This window comes from Delphinapterus leucas, chromosome 3, assembly GCF_059928025.1.
Source record: "Delphinapterus leucas isolate spDelLeu-1000000601 "Yukka" chromosome 3, BTC_Dleu_Yukka2, whole genome shotgun sequence".
Taxonomy (NCBI): Eukaryota; Metazoa; Chordata; class Mammalia; order Artiodactyla; family Monodontidae; genus Delphinapterus; species Delphinapterus leucas.
The window spans coordinates 89,474,288-89,493,801 of record NC_143131.1 but is presented as its reverse complement, the minus strand read 5'-3'; the positions used below and the strand labels follow the sequence as shown (position 1 = coordinate 89,493,801).

The window sequence follows — 19,514 nt, the reverse complement described above, 5'->3', positions numbered from 1 at the left end:
TGTTTTAGGTGTGTGGAGGTCATTGCAAAGGAAGGACAAAACCTGAAAGAGCTGTATTTGGTGTCCTGTAAAATCACAGATTATGGTATGTAATGAGCCATTGTCCTAATCATTTTCAAGAATAAAAAGGTACAAGATCTTTGAAAGCTTTTTTAAAAGAAATCAAAAGCTACTAACTCATAGAGACTATGAGTTTTATCTTTACTTGTAGTCTCTGATCACACCCCCCGCCGAATCAAGAAATCATGAAAATGGAACCAGAGTAAAAATGAACATGTATATCAGTTTATCACCACATGTAATCATACACACATATGTGCACATGCACATATACACTCACATAGGATTAAAAAGTATGGCTAAAATTGCTGTATGATGAAAATAAATACTAGGATAATTACATATTTGATATAATAAATATAAAGTAACTATTACATTGAGTTGATTTGCTTAATGTCATGTAAAATGCATTCTTGTGCCATTCCAAATGCCAACCTTCTTGATGCCTTAAATTCTTTAAAACGCTGGAAACTTCCAGTAGGAAGTTCAGATATACAGGAAATAAAGGGTATACATTTGTTTGTAAGAGTTTAAATTATCTTAATTTTAAATATCCCTTTAAAGTGGAGAAAAGCAAGTTGTTTTTTAAAAATATGAAAAGTATGAAATCATCCTATTGGAGTAATAAAGAAAAGTAAGCTAGCCTTTCCTTTTTCATTCAGCTTTATATATTTTTTCCTATTAATTTGCATATGTAATCTAAATACAGAGTTTTAACTAATTATTTGGCTTTATGGGAGACTAAAATGGTTTCCATTTTTCTTTTCTGATTTTTAAATTTGTTCCTTTAAACTGGAGAATATGCTTTCTGCCTTGAAGGGAACTAATAATCCATTAAGTTTTTTATTGTTAACTCCAACATATGCTAATAACCGACTCCAATCCTAAGATGTCATACTGACCATCTGCCCTGGGTGGGAGAGTTGTATTTTATCAGCTACTAAATTCATCCTTTGGAAAAATTCTATGAAAGCTGTAACAAAAAATAAAAAATAACATAAAGGATTTGGCTTGAAAACCCTAATTTCTTTTCAAAGTTTATTTTTTGAGAATGGTAAATGTCTTACATGGATTTATCTATAATGTTTCTGGGTTGTTGTCTTTTTCCTAATTATACCATGAGAAAGGAGTGTTTTATATGTTTTCTTTTTACTTGTAGTTTGTTTTCTGGTTTGGCATATTAGATTGCCACTTAGATACAGTAACTCTAAAACCTCCAATATCTCCCTATTGTCTAGGCCTTAGAGTGTTCTCTCTGCCCAACACAGGGCATATCCTCAATACCTGTAGATTTGTTAATTAACTAGTACATTCATACATTGCAAACTCTTTACTTGGCATTCAAGATCCTTTACCATTAGTCTCCTACCTGCCCCTCCAACCTTACTTTATATTTCTCCCTTTTACCTGTTTGCTGTCAATGTCAGATTGCTAATTGCCAGGAGAGCTATGGATTAAGTTCCTTAGAATGAACTCTTCAAGGTCCTGCAGTGGAAAATGTTGCTAAAGTTACACTCTGTCCCAGTACCAGTTAAGTTGGCCAGTGCAAAGAAGTGTTCCAGAAGATACGGAAATGAGAAAAAGCTTTGGACTTGGGACAGATCTGGGATCGAGTTCTGTCTTCGTTCCTTGTTCTTTGGCCTTAGGGAAGTTCCTTCGCGTCTCTGAGGCTGTTTCCTCATTTGTGAATTGACTTCATGCTCCTGTGTGTACCTGGTACCTAGTCTAATGATTAGCACAATGTATACTGCTGAGAAAAATTGCTTTCCTACAGGAGTGGGACAGAGAAAAGATTCACACAAAATTCTTCTACCTCCTTTCCTTTGCTTGGAAGGAAGGAAGGTTTATTGCTATTGTTTATTGCTATTGTTTAGTGATATTCTCAGGTTCTGATATTTTGAGATCTCAGGATTTTTTTTCTCCTGGTGAGGTGAAAACGGTTAGAACTTTGCCCATGTGGTTTGCATTTATTCCTATCTCTGAATTATTTAGGCAGCGGTTCTCAACCCTCTCTGCACATTAGGATCACCTGGGGAGTTTCTAAAGCATTCAGATGCCTGAACCTTACACAAGACTAATTAAATCAGAATTTCTAGGAGGTGGTGCCCAGGCAGTAAAACCTGCCTAAGTGTTGTCAATGTCAGCCAAAGTTGGGAACCACTGATCTAGTCTAGTTGAGAGGAAGTAGAAGTGAAAATTTTGAGGACTTCCTTCCTCCACCCAGACATGAACTCTATCATGGTTTTTTTCATACCTCAGTCCCTCCAGCTTTCAAGCCCTCTGCCCCACCTAGTCTCTCTTCCTTCTTCCGTGAGGTTTTAGGTGTTCTAAGGATTTGTGATGAAAGTCTCTGTGCATCTGTTGGTTCTGTTTTTCAAAATGTTTGGGCACAGTTGAGGATGAGGGGGAAAGGTCAATAGTTTATGAGATTTTACTATAATTGCTACTTGATTTTAAAACTAAAAGAAGTTACTAAACACTCAGCTCAGTGCATCTTTTTTCCTCTGGTGCCATGCCAATAACACGTGAACAATTTTTGTCAAAAAGACAGCAAGAAAGATTCTTCATTGTAACCAGAGAAACGGCATGTTATTGGAGGTCATTGCTCTACTAGGGGAGGCTGTGATCCCTTGCCCTGTGTTAATTATAAATTTTAAGAAGGAAAAGCAGATGCTTTCTTCCTTCTTTAACTGGATAATTAAAGACATATTCTGTGGGACTTTTTGATTTTTGAGGCTACTTAGAAATTGTAAAATTTGATGTACACCTGATACCAGGGGAACTTCATCCTTCAAGAGACTACTCCCTAATTCTGCTTCCTATTGCTTTGCTCATATTCTAGCTAGTCTTCTCCTCACCTCCTTTTTCTTTGGTGCTGTGTTCGTACATGCATTCAGTACTGTATCCTGAGATTTTTGAAGTGTTTTTGCAGGATGCATTGATTCAGAAACAGCAGCTCGCCTGGCTTATCATTTGTAATTTTTCTCAAGATTCTCACAGTTGTTGAGTGTAGTATTATAGTACTTAGCAACACCTGCCCAGGCTGTTAGGAAGCTATGTTCATTTTTTTAAAATTAATTAATTTATTTTTGGCTGCATTGGGTCTTTGTTGTCGTGCATGGGCTTCTCATTGCGGTGGCTTCTCTTGTTGTGGAGCACGGGCTCTAGGCGCACAGGCTTCAGTAGTTGTGGCACACAGGCTTAGTTGCTCTGCAGCATGTGGAATCTTCCCAGACCAGGGTTCGAACCCATGTCCCCTGCATTGGCAGGCAAGTTCTTAACCACTGCGCCACCAGGGAAGCCCAGTTATGTTCATTTTAATTGATATATGATACAGTTGTCATGAAGAAAACTATCATTCTAATAGGCTTCTTATTCCCCAGATTGAACATAGATCTTTATGGTAAAGGATAACAATTATAAACAAATCAATAATTCAGGCACAGCTAAATGGAAAATACAGTCTTGGGAAATTGCTCCCTAAAGAGAAATCTAATATTGTCACTCTTCTGTCACTAAACAAATAAATGTTATAGGTAGTATCGTGGGAAAAAAATTCAAACTGAGTCAGAGAAGTAGGTTAGAATTCGCCTCTTCTTTTCTTTGTGACCTTGAGCAAGTTACTTAACCTCTTAGTTTTGTCATCTGTTAAGCACATGATAATACACACCATAAAAGGTAGTGAAAATGAATATAAAACATCTGTGTTGTGCCTGGTGGCATAGTGGACACTCACTAATTGGCAGTTTTTATAATTACAGAATCATCTCTTTTTCTGAAGAAGAATTAGCCCTCCTCCTCCAAGTGTGGCTTTCTGTTTGTGGGAATCATTATTTAGAAGTTTGACCTGTATTAGTCTATACATGCCTAGTTGACTTTCACACCTAAGCTATCTAAACCAGATTCTTATTAGTGGGGTATAAAAAGAAAGATGCAGCAAAAAGTATAAAATCTTTAATTTGTCTCCCTATCTTTGGTTTCTTCCCTATCTCTTCTCTATGTTACCTTCATTTTTGTTTGGATAATTTTCTCTTGGCTTCCCGTATGCTTTTGGGTTTTGTTCTTATAATAATTTATCAACTAATAATTTCCAACCAACCTTTCTGCTCACCTTCAAACACTTTTCTGTTGAAAATTCTCCTCCTTCAGAACAGTGTATCCTTAGGATTAAAGGGAAAACAACTTGTATCATTCAAGAGCCAGTCTGCAGCTTACTCCAGCTGCAAGGCATAGAACATGTGGTATAGTAAATGGGATGGATGAATAAAGCCCGTATCTCCATTAGCATCTCCGTAGTGAAGGTTACCAGTGTGACCCTGTGTCAGGGAGCAGTTGTAAAAAGGACCCAGGTTCCTTTCTGGGTTGTTATCACATTTCCTTTGACTTTATTTAGCACTCCTCAGGGCTCTTGAAATACACTCTAGAGGATATCTTTTTGCTTCCCATCTCAGGTTGTCAAATAACCTTTTAATTAAAGAGGACTGTAAACACTCAACTACTGACATCGATGTCTGGGGCCTACAAGTCTCTGACAACCCACAGGCTCATCTGGGCCGCTCCACATTCTCCCGTCACTCCCGCAGGCCCTGGGGCTGCTCTCTGAGGACAGTCTTTGACTGCCCCTTACTCTGCTTGCCAATGTGCTTCTGCCTGATCTGGGCCTTTTAAACCTAACCCCAAGGCTTGCCATAAAAGCTTTTGGATTGCTCTGGGCAAAAGGTCTTCCAAGACAAGGAGGTCATTTGTTCCAGTGGTTATCATGTGAGATGTCATTTCAGTTGGTCTGCCACACGACAGACGTGATGTATATTCATTCTGTTAACAAATATTGATTCAGTACCTACTATGTGCTGGGCTCTGTGCTAGAGGCAGGACATGTAGTTTCTGCATTCCTGGAGCTTTCACCCTGTTGGGTTCCAGAAGACAGGGCTGGCCTGCTTATTAAAAAAAAAAGAGAGAAAAAAAAAACAAAACAGGTAATGCATCTTTTTCCAGACAAGAAGAATGGCAGGGAGTGCCAGCAGCCATAAATCTTTGCTTTGGTCTGACCCATGCCTCACCCCAGCCTTGTTGGCCTTCTGACGCTATTGAAAGATTAATAAGTTGTACATTCGCTACCTCTTCATGGAATACCAGACCTCTTTAGCTATTAGTTAATCCAAATTGGGATCTGGGATACATTTTCAGAATAAGCACACTGAAGAAACAAAAAGAGATCCCAAGAAGCATTCTGGGTTATACTAGTATCAGGAGTGTTTCTTTTTTTTTTTTTTTCTTGCCAAACCAACACTGATATATTATTCAAGAAAAAAGTCTTATACCAAAAATAATTTTGCTCTTTCTTACACCATCTTATTTTTCATATTATTACGTATGCATTACATACAGTGATGTTCCATTTAATATTTAATTCTTGGTTTTTTTCTTTTATGTTTTGTCTCATTTTCAAATTGTATTTCAGACTGCTCCAAGGTTGCTGGGTAAGATTCAGCTCCTTTTGTCAGCAGGAATAACTCTAATAGTTGTAAAGTGACAGAGAAGAACTTTAGAAAATACAGTTGCAAGTCAAAAAGAATGTCTTATTGTTTACTGTTGATTATTCACACTTTCTCTCCATTCTGTCATTTAAATATAGATAGCTTTTATTGTTTCTAACAAAATAGTACTAAACTGCTAAATCTTCTACTGTTGCAAATTCACCTTGTTTTTATGTCCATCTTAAAAGTTATTTCCCTCCACTTCTAATTCTTTCATTCCCGGAATTCCTCACTATTGTATTTATGTGTCTACTGTTGTACTTAGCAAGTGTTATTTTCTCTTTTTTCTTTCTTTTCAGTAATTGTCATGATTTTTAACCAAAAAATTGGTATTTAATTATAACTGTTTTCTAAATGCTTTTTTTTTTTTCCCCCCGCTCAACAGCAAATTGTTGACTTTCTTCCCTATTTCCTAGGTCATCCTAAGCCTGCAGGTATATAACCCTGAAATAAAAGACTGAACAATAACCATGCTTATCATAATAGACTTTTCATAATAGACTTTCATCTCAAATGTATTGAGAAGCACTTCCTTTTTTTTTTTTTTTTGCGGTACACGGGCCTCTCACTGTTGTGGCCTCTCCCGTTGCGGAGCACAGGCTCCGGACGCGCAGGCTCAGCGGCCATGGCTCACGGGCCCAGCCGCTCCGCGGCATGTGGGATCTTCCCGCACCGGGGCACGAACCTGTGTCCTATGCATCGGCAGGCGGACTGTCAACCACTGAGCCACCAAGGAAGCCCGAGAAGCACTTCTTAAGACGTTTGGTTTTTTTTTTTAATAAATTTATTTATTTTATTTATTTATTTTTGGCTGCGTTGGGTGTCCGTTGCTGTGCGCGGGCTTTCCTCTAGTTGCAGGGAGCGGGGACTACTCTTTGTTGCGGTGTGCAGACTTCTCACTGCAGTGGCTTCTCATGTTGCAGAGCACGGGCTCTAGGCACGCGGGCTTCAGTAGTTGTGGCTCGCGGGCTCTAGAGCACAGGCTCAGTAGTTGTGGTGCACGGGCTTGGTTGCTCCGTGGCATGTGGGATCTTCCCAGACCAGGGCTCGAACCCCTGTCCCCTGCATTGACAGGCGGATTCTTAACCACTGCGCCACCAGGGAAGCCCTTAAGACATTTATTTTAAGAAAAGTCTCCCATAACCAATTCAAAGGCCATCTCTAGCTTCCTATATAATAGGGTTCTTTTTTTTTGATTAAGGAATCTTCTAACTTACATGTAAAAGACGAATGGACCGGTTTCTGTGCTTGCCCCTGAACTTTCTTACACCTCCAAATACATGAATGTTGTTGCTGCAAATTATTTAGTTTATTAATTTTTATAGCCAAATACTCAATTTCCATATACAACCAAATCACTAGCTAAAATATTAACTTTCCCACTTTCCTTCTCTCAACTGCTTTTAGCATTTCTAAAATAGAGTGTTTGATTTTAGTATTAATTAGCTGTTTAGCGTTAATCTTATGAAGGAGTCCTGTTACAGATAAAAGAAATTTATCCCAAATCACATGAAAAGTAATTTTTTGGGGTTCCTATTTTTAACCCCCACTGCTTAGTACCCTTAAGTATGCAGACCAAGCATTTGTTTTCCTTGAAATATGCTGTAATATAAATAGAGTCATTATTGACCATTATCAGTATTGTATCAGCAATGAGTAGATCTAAAGGGGACTACAATAAACACCAAGATAACTGCAATAATACTAAATTTCTAGTATCCCGCAAAATAAACAATCTTCTAATGTTTAAAACTTCTTAAAAATAGAAATTTTGAGTGGTAGTGAGTCCTCTATTACAAGAGTTATTCACACCGAGATAATCTCTCGAAAAGAATATGGAAAGGTGGAAGCACTAGGTAAGGAATTGACGTACATAATGTTTAAATTCCTTTCTAATCCTGGGATTTATACTGGACCAGTTCCATTTTTGTTTCATTCAGCAAATGTTTACTGTATGTGTACTAGCTGGGTGCTGAGGAGAATACAGAGATGGGTGAGAAGTATATACTCTTACATAGAGAAAGAAGACATACGCAGTGAAAATGTTTTCCAACATATTAAGCAACGTGATGGTGTCAATTTTTTTTTTAACAAATAGGCCCTACAAGATGTAGGGACTCAGGAGGACAAGGTCATAAGAGGCTGAAATCTTTGGGGAAGGATTTTTGTTGGAGGAGGCATGGGAGGACGGATATGAGAAGCAAGGGCATTTGAGGTAGTAAAGCCTTAGGAAAGGCTCAGAGCAAGAGCAGGTGTCTGAATGGATGAGTTTGTATGCATTGGTTAATCTAAAGAAAGAGCAGAAATCATCCAAAGTGATTACGTGCACACACAGGCAAATTTTGAAGAAACCTTATGAAAATATTCTAGTTGAAAATTCAGGGTAAGTTCCAACTTTCATCTAGACTTTTCCTGTCTTATTCACCATTCCCATGGTAACAACTTCACTTAACATATATAAAAGGAAACACTACTTTGGGTTTTAACTACTAATCAAGTACCCAGTTCAATTGAGAGAAGTCAAGTGTAAATTTTCATGATAATAGAATAGTTACCATTTACTGGATATTTTCTGTGGGGCATTATTCATTTAATCCCCTTAGATATGGACTGTTAGTATTCAAGCCTAGAGATGTGGAAACTGCGGCTAGGAAACCCTCAGGTTCACACTGTCTGTGAATAACCATATGGTATAGATTCAGTGTTAAATATCTCTTGGATAACCACTCATAGGTCAGTGATATGCTTAGTAGTATTTATTACTAGAAAGCTTTGTTGGATTTTCCCGGTTGTCAAAGCTTAAACAAAGGTAACTGAATCCCATGATAACCATGTTTGTCCATCTGTGTATAAAAAAACAATGTCGCAAAGCAGCTACCCCATGAGATCTAATTATATAGTTATAGAACTTAATAGGTTTAATGTGCTTATTCACTATAACTTTGTTGTGCTGCCACCAAATATCAGTTATATTCTATGATTAAACATTCCCTAGCTGGAAGATAGAGACTCTCATTGATATTCAGTGTGTATTCATGTACTCAATAAATGTTTTCTTAATTATTTCAAAACTGTATATAATTCTTCATGAGTTAAAATTTTTTCCTATACTCTCCTTCTAAATTATTACCAAAAGCTTATGAAGGAAGCAGAAATATTACTTTTTTAATAGATGAGAAAATTGAGCCCAGACACGTTTTAATTAATTAACAAAACCGGAACTATAATCTCCTCACTCCAAATCGTTTACTGGATTATGTGCAGATACTTCTTAAAGTTCTCTGCTTTTCATATAGAAATAATTTCTTCATTTAAATGATCCTTTAAAAGCAAGTTTAGTTAATGGCAATTGACATGTTTCACAGCATTTTTTTAAACATCTTTATTGGAGTATAATTGCTTTACAATGGTGTGTTAGTTTCTGCTTTATAACAAAGTGAATCAGCTATACATATATCCCCATATCTCCTTCCTCTTACATCTCCCTCCCATCTTCCCTATCCCACCCGGCTAGATGGTCACAAAGCACCGAGCTGATCTCCCTGTGCTATGCGGCTGCTTCCCACTACCTATCTATTTTACATATGGTAGTATGTATAAGTCCATGCCACTCTCTCACTTTGTCCCAGGTTACCCTTCCCCCTCCCCGTGTCCTCAAGTCCATTCTCTACATCTGCGTCTTTATTCCTGCCCCTAGGTTCTTCAGAACCATGGTCTTGTTTATGGTTTCCTTTGCTGTGTAAAAGCTTTTAAGTTTCATCAGGTCCCATTTGTTTATTTTTGTTTTTATTTCCATTTCTCTAGGAGGTGGGTCAAAAAGGATCTTGCTGTGATTTATGTCAAAGAGTGTTCTGCCTATGTTTTCCTCTAAGAGTTTGATAGTGTCTGGCCTTACCTTTAGGTCTTTAATCCATTTTGAGTTTATTTTTGTATGTGGTGTTAGGGAGTGATCTAGTTTCATTCTTTTTCATGTAGCTGTCCAATTTTCCCAGCATCACCTATTGAAGAGGCTGTCTTTTCTCCACTGTATATTCTTGCCTCCTTTATCAAAAATAAGGTGACCATATGTGTGTGGGTTTATCTCTGGGCTTTCTATCCTGTTCCATTGATCTATATTTCTGTTTTTGTGCCAGTACCATACTGTCTTGATTATTGTAGCTTTGTAGTATAGTCTGAAGTCCAGGAGCCTGATTCCTCTAGCTCCGTTTTTTTCTCAATATTGCTTTGGCTATTTGGGGTCTTTTGTGTTTCCACATACAAATTGTGAAATTTTTTGTTCTAGTTCTGTGAAAAATGCCATTGGTAGTTTGATAGGGATTGTATTGAATCTGTAGATTGCTTTGGATAGTATAGTCATTTTCACAATGTTGATTCTTCCAATCCAAGAACATGGTATATCTCTCCATCTGTTTGTATCATCTTTAATTTCTTTCATCAGCGTCTTATAGTTTTCTGCATACAGGTCTTTTGTCTCCTTAGGTAGGTTTATTCCTAGATATTTTATTCCATAGCAGTTTTTTAAAGTACAGATATTTCTAAAGATACACAGTTGTACCATTCTCAAAAACATAAGCAATTGTTCTCTTCTTTAAGTTCTTCCTTAAACCTGGGCTCAGAAGTTCCTGGGGCCTCAGAGTCATCACCTGCATCAGGTGCCCCTTACTTTTCTTCCCTTAGGAGAGCCTCTTCCGAGAATGTCCTCTGAGAAGTCAAAATTGAATCTCTCTTCAATGTGGCTTTGCTCTCTGCCTCCTTTATGCTGCTTAGCATCAGTACTCCTCATTTTCTGAAATATCGTGAGACATAGGAGCCGAAAGGGAGTAAAAACCCAAGGGCTGCATCTCTTCCTTCTAAAGCAGTAAATTATATCTACAAGTGCTCTCTTAGGGTCTCACCTTCTCTTTAAGATAATTTAAGATAATTATGCCCTCCCCAGCTGTGTGTTTGACTAAATCTCCTTCACTATTTACTGGTTAATTAGCCTACTTAAGACACTTGGCATCTGATTTATTTTGGGGAAAAAAAAAAACGGAAAAGCAAAACAAAACAAACGTCCACCAAGTTTCCCATTAGAAAATGATAGTAACGCTCATAGCAAAATATAAATTAAACATTAAACTAGGGCTTTCCTGGTGGTGCAGTGGTTGAGAGTCCGCGTGCCGATGCAGGGGACATGGGTTCGTGCCCCGGTCCGGGAAGATCCCACATGCCGCGGAGCGGCTGGGCCCGTGAGCCATGGCCGCTGAGCCTGCGCGTCCGGAGCCTGTGCTCTGCAACGGGAGAGGCCACAACAGTGAGAGGCCCGCATAACGCAAAAAAACAAAACAAAAAAAACATTAAACTAATTGATTTTACTGTATGTCTTTCACAAATTAGTCTCACATTGTTATATCCATTAACACTGGTAGGATTAAACCTTACCAGAAGTTCTTTCTCTTTTTATTTATTAGCAGGATTTCCTTATTATTAAGAGCAGCTTTCCTTTATTGACTTCTTGGTTTACTTGAGTTCAATTTATATAGGAAAGGAAGGAATGATTCTTTCTCTTTATTTACCAGTTTTTAAAATGCTAATTTCATTTCCATTATTCTTCCAAGGTGACCAATGAGGTGTTGTTGTTGCTTTTGTTTAAGTATTATTATAAACTCAATAATCCATTGCAGTTATTTTTAAATTGATGCTCAAATTGTCCTATCTTTTGGTAGTACAAGCTTCTTCAAAATGGTTCCCCTGTCCATTTGACATAGACTGATTATGTCAAGATATGCCCGGCTCATCTTGTGCATTTCATGCTGGAGACACGGCATCAGCCGTTTTTCTAAAGAACTTTGGTTCTTCGAATGAATTAGGCTTTTTTTAAAAATGTATCTTCGAAGTCTATGCTGCTCTCTGAATCTTACAGCACAGTATTTTCTGTATTTTAAGCCTCCAGCTTAAAACCTATTTTAGATCTCATCACAAGTCCAACCTTTCCCTTACAACTCAGTAACATCAGCCCCCTGGGTTTTAGAGAACCCTCATTTAGGGATTCTCAACACACTAGAAATTTCTAGTTCCTTACACAGGCATACCTCATTTTATTTTGCTTTGCCTTATTGCACTTTGTAAATACTGCGATATTTACAAATTGGAGGTTTGTGGCAACCCTATGTCGAACAAGCCTATTGGCACCATTTCTCCAACACATTTGCTCATTTTGTGTCTGTGTGTTGCATTTTGGTAATTCTCAAAATGTTTCAAACTTTCCCTTTATTACTTTATTTTTTATTGTGATCTGTGATCAGTCATCTTTGACGTTCTACTATGACTCACTGAAAGCTCAGATGACGGTTAGCATTTTTTAGCAATAAAGTATATTTTAATTAAGTTATCTACCTTGGTTTTTTTAAACATAATGCTATTGCACACATAATAGACTACATTATAGTATAAACATAACCTTTATATGCACTGGGAAACCAAAAAATTCGTGTGACTTGCTTTATTGCAATATTCATTTTATTGTGGTGGTCTGGAACCTACCCTGCAATAGCTCCGACGTATGCCTGTATCCAACACTCTCTTAATTCTACCCACATTTTCTGCTTTTGGAGAAATTAGGAGTGGAACTTGGGAAGGAGAGGTACTTTTACATTTTAGCTACCCCATCAATTTTCTGGGGATTTCCTTCTAATTTTGTCTCAGATATTCTGCATTTGTTTTAAGTAAGTCCTAAAATATGACCTCTTGGATCCATTTGGAAATATGTAGAAAAGTGTTCAAACTGCATGGTGTTACGTGATCTTATTCAGGGCTTTTAAACTTCCTTGTTCTACTGTGAAAAATACATTTTGCATTTAAAGTGCTTGTTGGATTTTCACTAAAGTTATTTCATCGCTTACTAGAATGACTAGCAGTTTGTAAAACACTGCTCTAGTTCATCTCCTTCAAAGTATAAAAAAAAACTAGACCTCTCAGTCAGTGACCTGCTTAAGAGCAGGAAACTGGTGGATTTCCTTGATACAAAATGGACACTGTTCTTGAGGTAGAAGGTGCCAACCTTCCCAAGCTCATCAAATCCAGTGTGTTGATCTTATTATCTATGAAATAAGGAGTTAATATTCCTTTCCTCTCATATCTTTGGGAGCAAGAGAATCAAATAGATTCCCTTTATGATTTCACTTTAGGATAGATATTAAATGGAACTTTCACTTGAGGCAGAAAGGTAGTTTGGTTAATTTAATTTCCTAGTTAAGTCAAACTTACTTTTAACTTGAATATGAAACTATTCATTTTAGCCCATATCCTAAAACATTGCCTTGGCTTTTTAAGACTCAGTCAATGAGAATTTGTCTGTCAAATGTTTTCCTTTCCTTGGGTTTATCTGCATGACATTAAATAAATAGTTTGAACTTTTCAACTTTTCAAACAATTGTGTTGAGTTTGATGTGACTGATCCAGCCTACGTGCCTCTGTATGCAGTGCATGCCAAATGCCTGAAAGCAACTTGTCTTTCATTGAGAATGACTGAGTATGGGCAGAGAAAAGGAGATTTTAAGAATTAGAAATAAGAAGTAAACAAAAAAGTTCTCTCTGTCTTCAGGGAGTTATGGTACTCTTCTATTTTATATATATTAATATGTATGGCTTTTTTAAATGAACTACCTTCATACTGGTATAATGTAAATTTTGCTTGCCAAAAATATTTTATATGGTAAATAATTGTTAGAAGCGGAAAAAAAAAGTATGTAGAAAACTAGCTAAGTAATGTTTGATGAGTGATACTTGTAATATATTTTTAATCATCTCTATCTCTTTCTTAGGTTAAATTTCCCATTTTCTTTCTTTCTATTATCTCTTTCCTCACATATGGCTCTAGGAGCTTCTCCAAGAAAGCAGTTTTGCTTTGAAGATATTTCACTTCCTCTCATAAAGGATTCTTCTGTTCTTTTAGATTTGAAATCACAATAATGCCCTCATAGGATCCAGCCCCTTCTTCTGCCCTCTGTTTGAGAATCTTTCTGAAGTCAGCCTTGGAAAGTCAGATTTGGAGATTTGAAGTCCAGAGGTGCTTCTCTGGGGTACTGAGGATGAGACAGTGATGCAGGAAGCAGCTCATGACCAAGACAAAACCATCTAGAATAACACTTTCTGAACATACTTGAGGAGAATATATTTGAAATTTTAAATCATTTATATCCTATAGTAACCAAAAACTTCCTTTAAATGAATGAGAATACAGTAATCTCCCTTATTCATGATTTCAGTTACCCACAGTCAACCTTGGTCCAAAAATATTAAGTGGAAAATTCCAGAAATAAAATTTGTAAGTTTTAAATTTTGTACCTTTCTGAGTAGCATGATGAAATCTTGCACTGTCCCACTCCATCCCACCCAGGAGGTGAATTATCCCTTTGCCCAGTGTGTCCAGGTTGCTTACTGTACACACCCATTAGTCATAGTAGCCCTTTCAGTCCTCAGATGATTATTGGAGTATAACAGTGCATGTGTTCAAGGAACTCTTATTTTACTTAATAATGGCCCCAAAGTTGCAAGAGCAGTGATGATGGCAATTTGGATACTCTGTTACTGTGCCTAAATTTATAAATTAAACTTTATCATAGGCATGTATGTATAGGAAAAAACGTAGTATGTGTAAGGTTCGGTGCTATCCAAGGTTTCAGCATCCTCTGGGGGTCTTGGAACGAATCCCCCACAGATAAGGAGGGACTACTGTTATATCTATGTATTGATAATAGCACATACATATTACAATAGTATATATATGATATATATACATGTATATCAGGATAAATAAGATTCAAGCCAACTTTGAACAGCAGTAAGGAACTTAACATTTCAGCTCTACAAAATAAATGAAGAGTTTGAAATTCAATCAGTCCTATTTTATGTTGAGGCAAATGTACTTGGCTTTTCATGAGAATCATACCTTCTGCACTAGTTTACATAAGAAATTGGGTGAAATCCTCTAAAGCATTCGTTTTCAACTTCGGGATTACAACACACCTTGCAATCAAGGTTTGCAAAGGATTTTCTTTCTAAAAAATTAGAAATTAGAACAGATTCAGTGACTTCTTTTCACTCACTTGGACTCTGATAATTTCTTCTTGAGTGGCAGAAAGAGAGATAAGTCTAGCAGGCATGCTGAAATTTGCACATAATTTGTGGCTTCTTTGTTGTCAGAGCATTCGGTGTGGTACTTACCAGTATACCATTACTAATTATTTACATGCTTACAAAATATATTATTGTGAACGCCAGTCCTTTACTCCACATAGGCATATTCTCCTAAAATTTACTTCCACAGTATTTTGGGGTTAGAGCAAATTCAGGGAATGTGCATGAGTATGTGCTACACATGTCAGTATTATCCATCACATTCATCAATCTGTGGAGGAAAACATGGATTCTAGAGCTGGGGGCACTGAGGGCAAATAGGGCACCAAACACGGTACAAACCTGGAGCAAGATCCCCACCCACCCACAAATTATGCAGAAAGGCAAATTATGTGGAAAAAGCCTTTCAATAATTATACCGCTTTTCTCACATAGCTCATACTTCATCTTTTCGTTAAACAGAATGTTGATTTGAAATCTATTCTAGTCTCTCAAATATATGAAAAAATAGAATTTTTAACTTTTTATTCAAGAAAATGATTTTTATTTTTAATAGCCTATATAGCATATACCTTTAAATTAGTTATTTTAAGATACAGCATTTAAATTAGATACCTACTGTAATTTCTTAAGGTTTCCTGATATATCGCAAGCCTCTTTAAAACAAGTTTTACATGCAGTGGGCTCTACAAATATTTACCTCGTTTTTTTCAACTTCAGGAAACCAGTTGAAAATTTTAGAATTAGACTTTGGAGCTGTGTAGTGTGTTTTCAGACTATTACAAGTCTATCTAAATCTACGACCTGCTAGGCAAGATCGAATCCCTTCCAGCTTGTGATTGTAATATATGATTTGTGCAGACTTGAGTCTGTCTCACAGATGCATTTAGTATTTTCTGAACCGAGTTTCTGTTCTGTGCCAAGCAGGTTTCTAACTGTGCGTGTTCAGTCCACTGATTGACTGACTGAGAGCTAAATTATGCTCGCTAACACATACTCAATTCCCAGCTACTACAGAAAAGATGGACTCCAGGCCCAAAATTGGACCCTCACTAACAAAGCCTGCTTTCTGCCACTAGTAATACTCACACAGTGAATCAAAATTCAGTGACCTATATTCTTCCATTTAAACCCTTAAAAATTTAAATTAAAACTTTGTCAACAGTAATTCTACCATACTGAGGCAAAAAGAGCATTCCCTGCAATCTGGCAGCACTAAATGTAATTCATAACTATCAAAAATCCGTTTTCTCTGCATAACTTTTAAGAACGCTCCTGATGTCTTGAAAATTCCATGCAATTTTCTTTAAAAGTTGGTTTGGAATGCCACTGTGCATCTTGAAGCCCACATACAGTGAGTTAAATTACAGCAATAGCATATTTCTCAAGCACCATATAGTTGCAAATCCTTTATCGTGAAGTACATAGTAAAGGATTTTCTCCTTGGACAGTGAAGGAAGTTGAAATTTGGGGTTGTTTCAATTTAACACATGATGTGCTGCACACTGAAAGATGTGTTTTGCCTTTCCTCCTTTTTCTTCTTTATTCGTTCCTGCTCCCTGTAAAAGGAATTAAGTATGTAATGCTGATTATAAAACTGGATCCTTATTATCACTATTCTCAGAGCACCATTTCCCCAAACTGGCTTATGTAAGTACTTACTTTTCAGTGGGTTAATCTAAATGCAGAGTGGAAGGCTGTTTACTCTTCACCATGTCTACCATGTCTTTGTTAGCACTACCTGTCTTCTCTGACTCAGAAAGGGCATCACTATTCACCTAGTTACTCCAGCCAAAACTTAGGTGTCTCTGATGCCTCACTTTTCTTCATACCTCATCAACATGCATTAACAAGCCAGGTCAACTCTACCCTCAAAATGTATCTCGAATAGAGCCAGCTCCACTGATAACTGCACTGGCCACTTAATTGTATCCCCTATTTGTCTTCTCCTTACCTTACAGTCTATCACAAAACAGCTACGATGAACTTTCTAAAATATTCTTGGGCGAATGAATGAATTAAAATGTTATTAAAGTTAATTTGTTCATGACTTTAGCAGTATTGTTGTTTATCCTGGGTTACATGTAGGGCTAAAACCAAAAGCAATACTAAAAGTTAAACATTTAGGCGCCTTGCCTACCATGAGGTCGTATTAGGTTCAACTAAACACTTAGACATTTAGCTGTTGCACGGGGCACTTGGCACAGTCTACTCAGAAGGGTGAAGGATGGGGACCTCAGCTTGCCATAGGGCAGTGTCAGCTGGTCCTTTTCTGTGGGAGACCTCGCAGCAGCCCGTTCCACAGCTCACCCAGCAGCCAGGAAACCTCTTTCACCAACCAGGTGAAGGCTTAAGTACCAGGAGATGAGATCCACATTGCTTTGGCTTAGAAGCTTCAAACCCCTGAGAACTAATAATCTTTTAAAACAACCAATAGGCATAGCATCTAGCATCCCTAACAGTTACATGTCCAGTTACAAGAATGAGTGTACTCAGGGAATCTAAGCAGTGGTGTCCCCACCAGGTATTTATAGTTCCCTTAAACCGGACAGATGCTGTCTACCAATTAGGGGATCATTGATACTATAAGCAATGTTGCCTAGCAACATGGTTAATGTACCATTTTTGGAGAACACATCTAGGAAGTTAACCAAAGGTCAGATTCTCATTCAGAAAGGGAATGTTTTTGTTTGTTTGTAGTTTGTTTTTGTTTTTATTCTAGGATATAGGAGAGCTAACCCCAAGAAACTAATTTCTTTTCTGTTCTTTCAGCCAAAGAATTAGGTTGAAAGAGATACATTTTTAATTTACTCAAATATTTAAATTCAGATTACCTAAGTTCTACTTTTGTTATTATAATGAGCATTTAATATTATAATAAGCATTAACTTTAAAATTTGTAATGATAAAGTCATTTAATTAGAAATTAGTTCCATTTTGGAGACTTGGTTTTGACTTGTCATTCTTTCATTACAAACATAAAAACATCCACACATACCATCCTTATTTCTGCTTGGGGTTTTCTCTTCTCTAAATTAGATCATAGCTAGTAAATAGTTACAATTGTTCTATATAAAAATATTGCAAAACTAACAAAGTCTACTACCATATATGAAGATAATTTTTCTTCCTTCTACTCTTAGGTTATTTAGGGCTATGAGGACATCATTCATATAAAATATCATATAAAACCTCAATCATTTGAGGTTTTATATTTGCAGATCAATTTAATGATTATGCACATCAGCTAGTTCATAATTCCATGTGTCCATAGTAAAGGGAAGTGAGCACAGGTGTTTTTGATTACGCATCACCTATGACTACTTCGTGATTCAAGGGCTTATGTTCTGTTCCACCTAGCAGGTGATGTTACTTCACTAGCCAAATGCTTTAAAATAATTTATTGTGCTATTTCTCTTTTTCTTTACAACAAACTCATTTTTGCGAGATCTTTCTAAATGGATATTGTTTTTGTTCATGGAAAATTTCAAGGATGTAAGGTTGATTTAAATGCTTTTAACCAATCACTTACCACTAATGCACTGAATCATCATGGAGATGCTGAGAGCAATTTAAGGCTCTGCTATTTGATACCCTCTAGTTCGATTTTACTGTCTTGAGATTCTGGCTATCTCTCTTAATAGAAAGTTGAAGATAGAATTTTTATTCAGTGTATGGATTACATTAGTATAGGATGTTATGAAATTTACTTTTCCATCAAGCATATGTATTAAATTTTAGCAGGAATCACATATCCATTGTCATTTCTGAAATATCGTTACTGTGCTTCTGAGTGTGCCATCTAAAAAAGAGACTTGATTTTCCTTGGTAGACTCTCTGGAAAAAAACAAGCAAACAAAAAAGATGATTAACATATAGATGTAAGTAGAATTCTGCCTTTACAGTGCTGCTAGAAGGAACCTGTCCTCATGTCCTCCCCACATACTTTCCATTACCAAGTGTAACCGCTTCTTTCTGTTTCCACCCTAGTCTGGTGAAGCCTCAGCAATAAGTGTATAATCTCCAAAATTTACAAGCAGCTCATGCAGTTCAATATCAAAAAGACAAACAGCCCCATCCAAAAATGCGAGGAAGACCTAAGTAGACATTTCTTTCTCCAAAGAAGATATACAGATTGCCAACAAACACATGAAAGGATGCTGAACATCACTAATTATTAGAGAAATGCAAATCAAAACTATAATGAGGTATCACCTCACTGGTCAGAATGGCAGTCATCAAAACATCTACAAACAATAAATGCTGGAGAGGGTGTGGAGAAAAGGGAACCCTCTTGCACTGTTGGTGGGAATGTAAATTGATATAGCCACTATAGAGAACAGTATGGAGGTTCCTTAAAAAACTAAAAATAGGACTACCATACGACCCAGCAATCCCACTACTGGGCATATACCCTGAGAAAACCATAATTCAAAAAGAGTCATGTACCAAAATGTTCATTGCAGCTCTATTTACAATAGCCAGGACATGGAAGCAACCTAAGTGTCCATCAACAGATGAATGGGTAAAGAAGATGTGGCACATATATACAATGGAATATTACTCAGCCATAAAAAGAAACGAAATTGAGTTATTTGTAGTGAGGTGGATGGACCTAGAGTCTGTCATACAGAGTGAAGTAAGTCAGAAAGAGAAAAACCAATACCATCTGCTAACACATATATATGGAATGTAAGAAAAAAAATGGTCATGAAAAACCTAGAGGCAAGACGGGAATAAAGACACAGACCTACTAGAGAATGGACTTGAGGATATGGGGAGGGGGAAGGGGAAGCTGTG

The 19,514-nt window shown here is 37.0% G+C and overlaps 1 protein-coding gene across 3 annotated transcripts in view; it reads left to right on the top strand.

The window, feature by feature from the left end:
* The window catches only part of FBXL17 (F-box and leucine rich repeat protein 17), a 480,781-nt gene that overhangs the window by 320,692 nt on the left and 140,575 nt on the right, over positions 1-19,514 (top strand). For all 3 annotated transcript variants that reach the window (XM_089909151.1, XM_022591594.3, XM_022591605.3), the window contains one exon: positions 9-85. In XM_089909151.1, the coding sequence (XP_089765277.1) occupies positions 9-85 (77 nt within the window). The remainder of the gene's footprint in view (positions 1-8; positions 86-19,514) is intronic.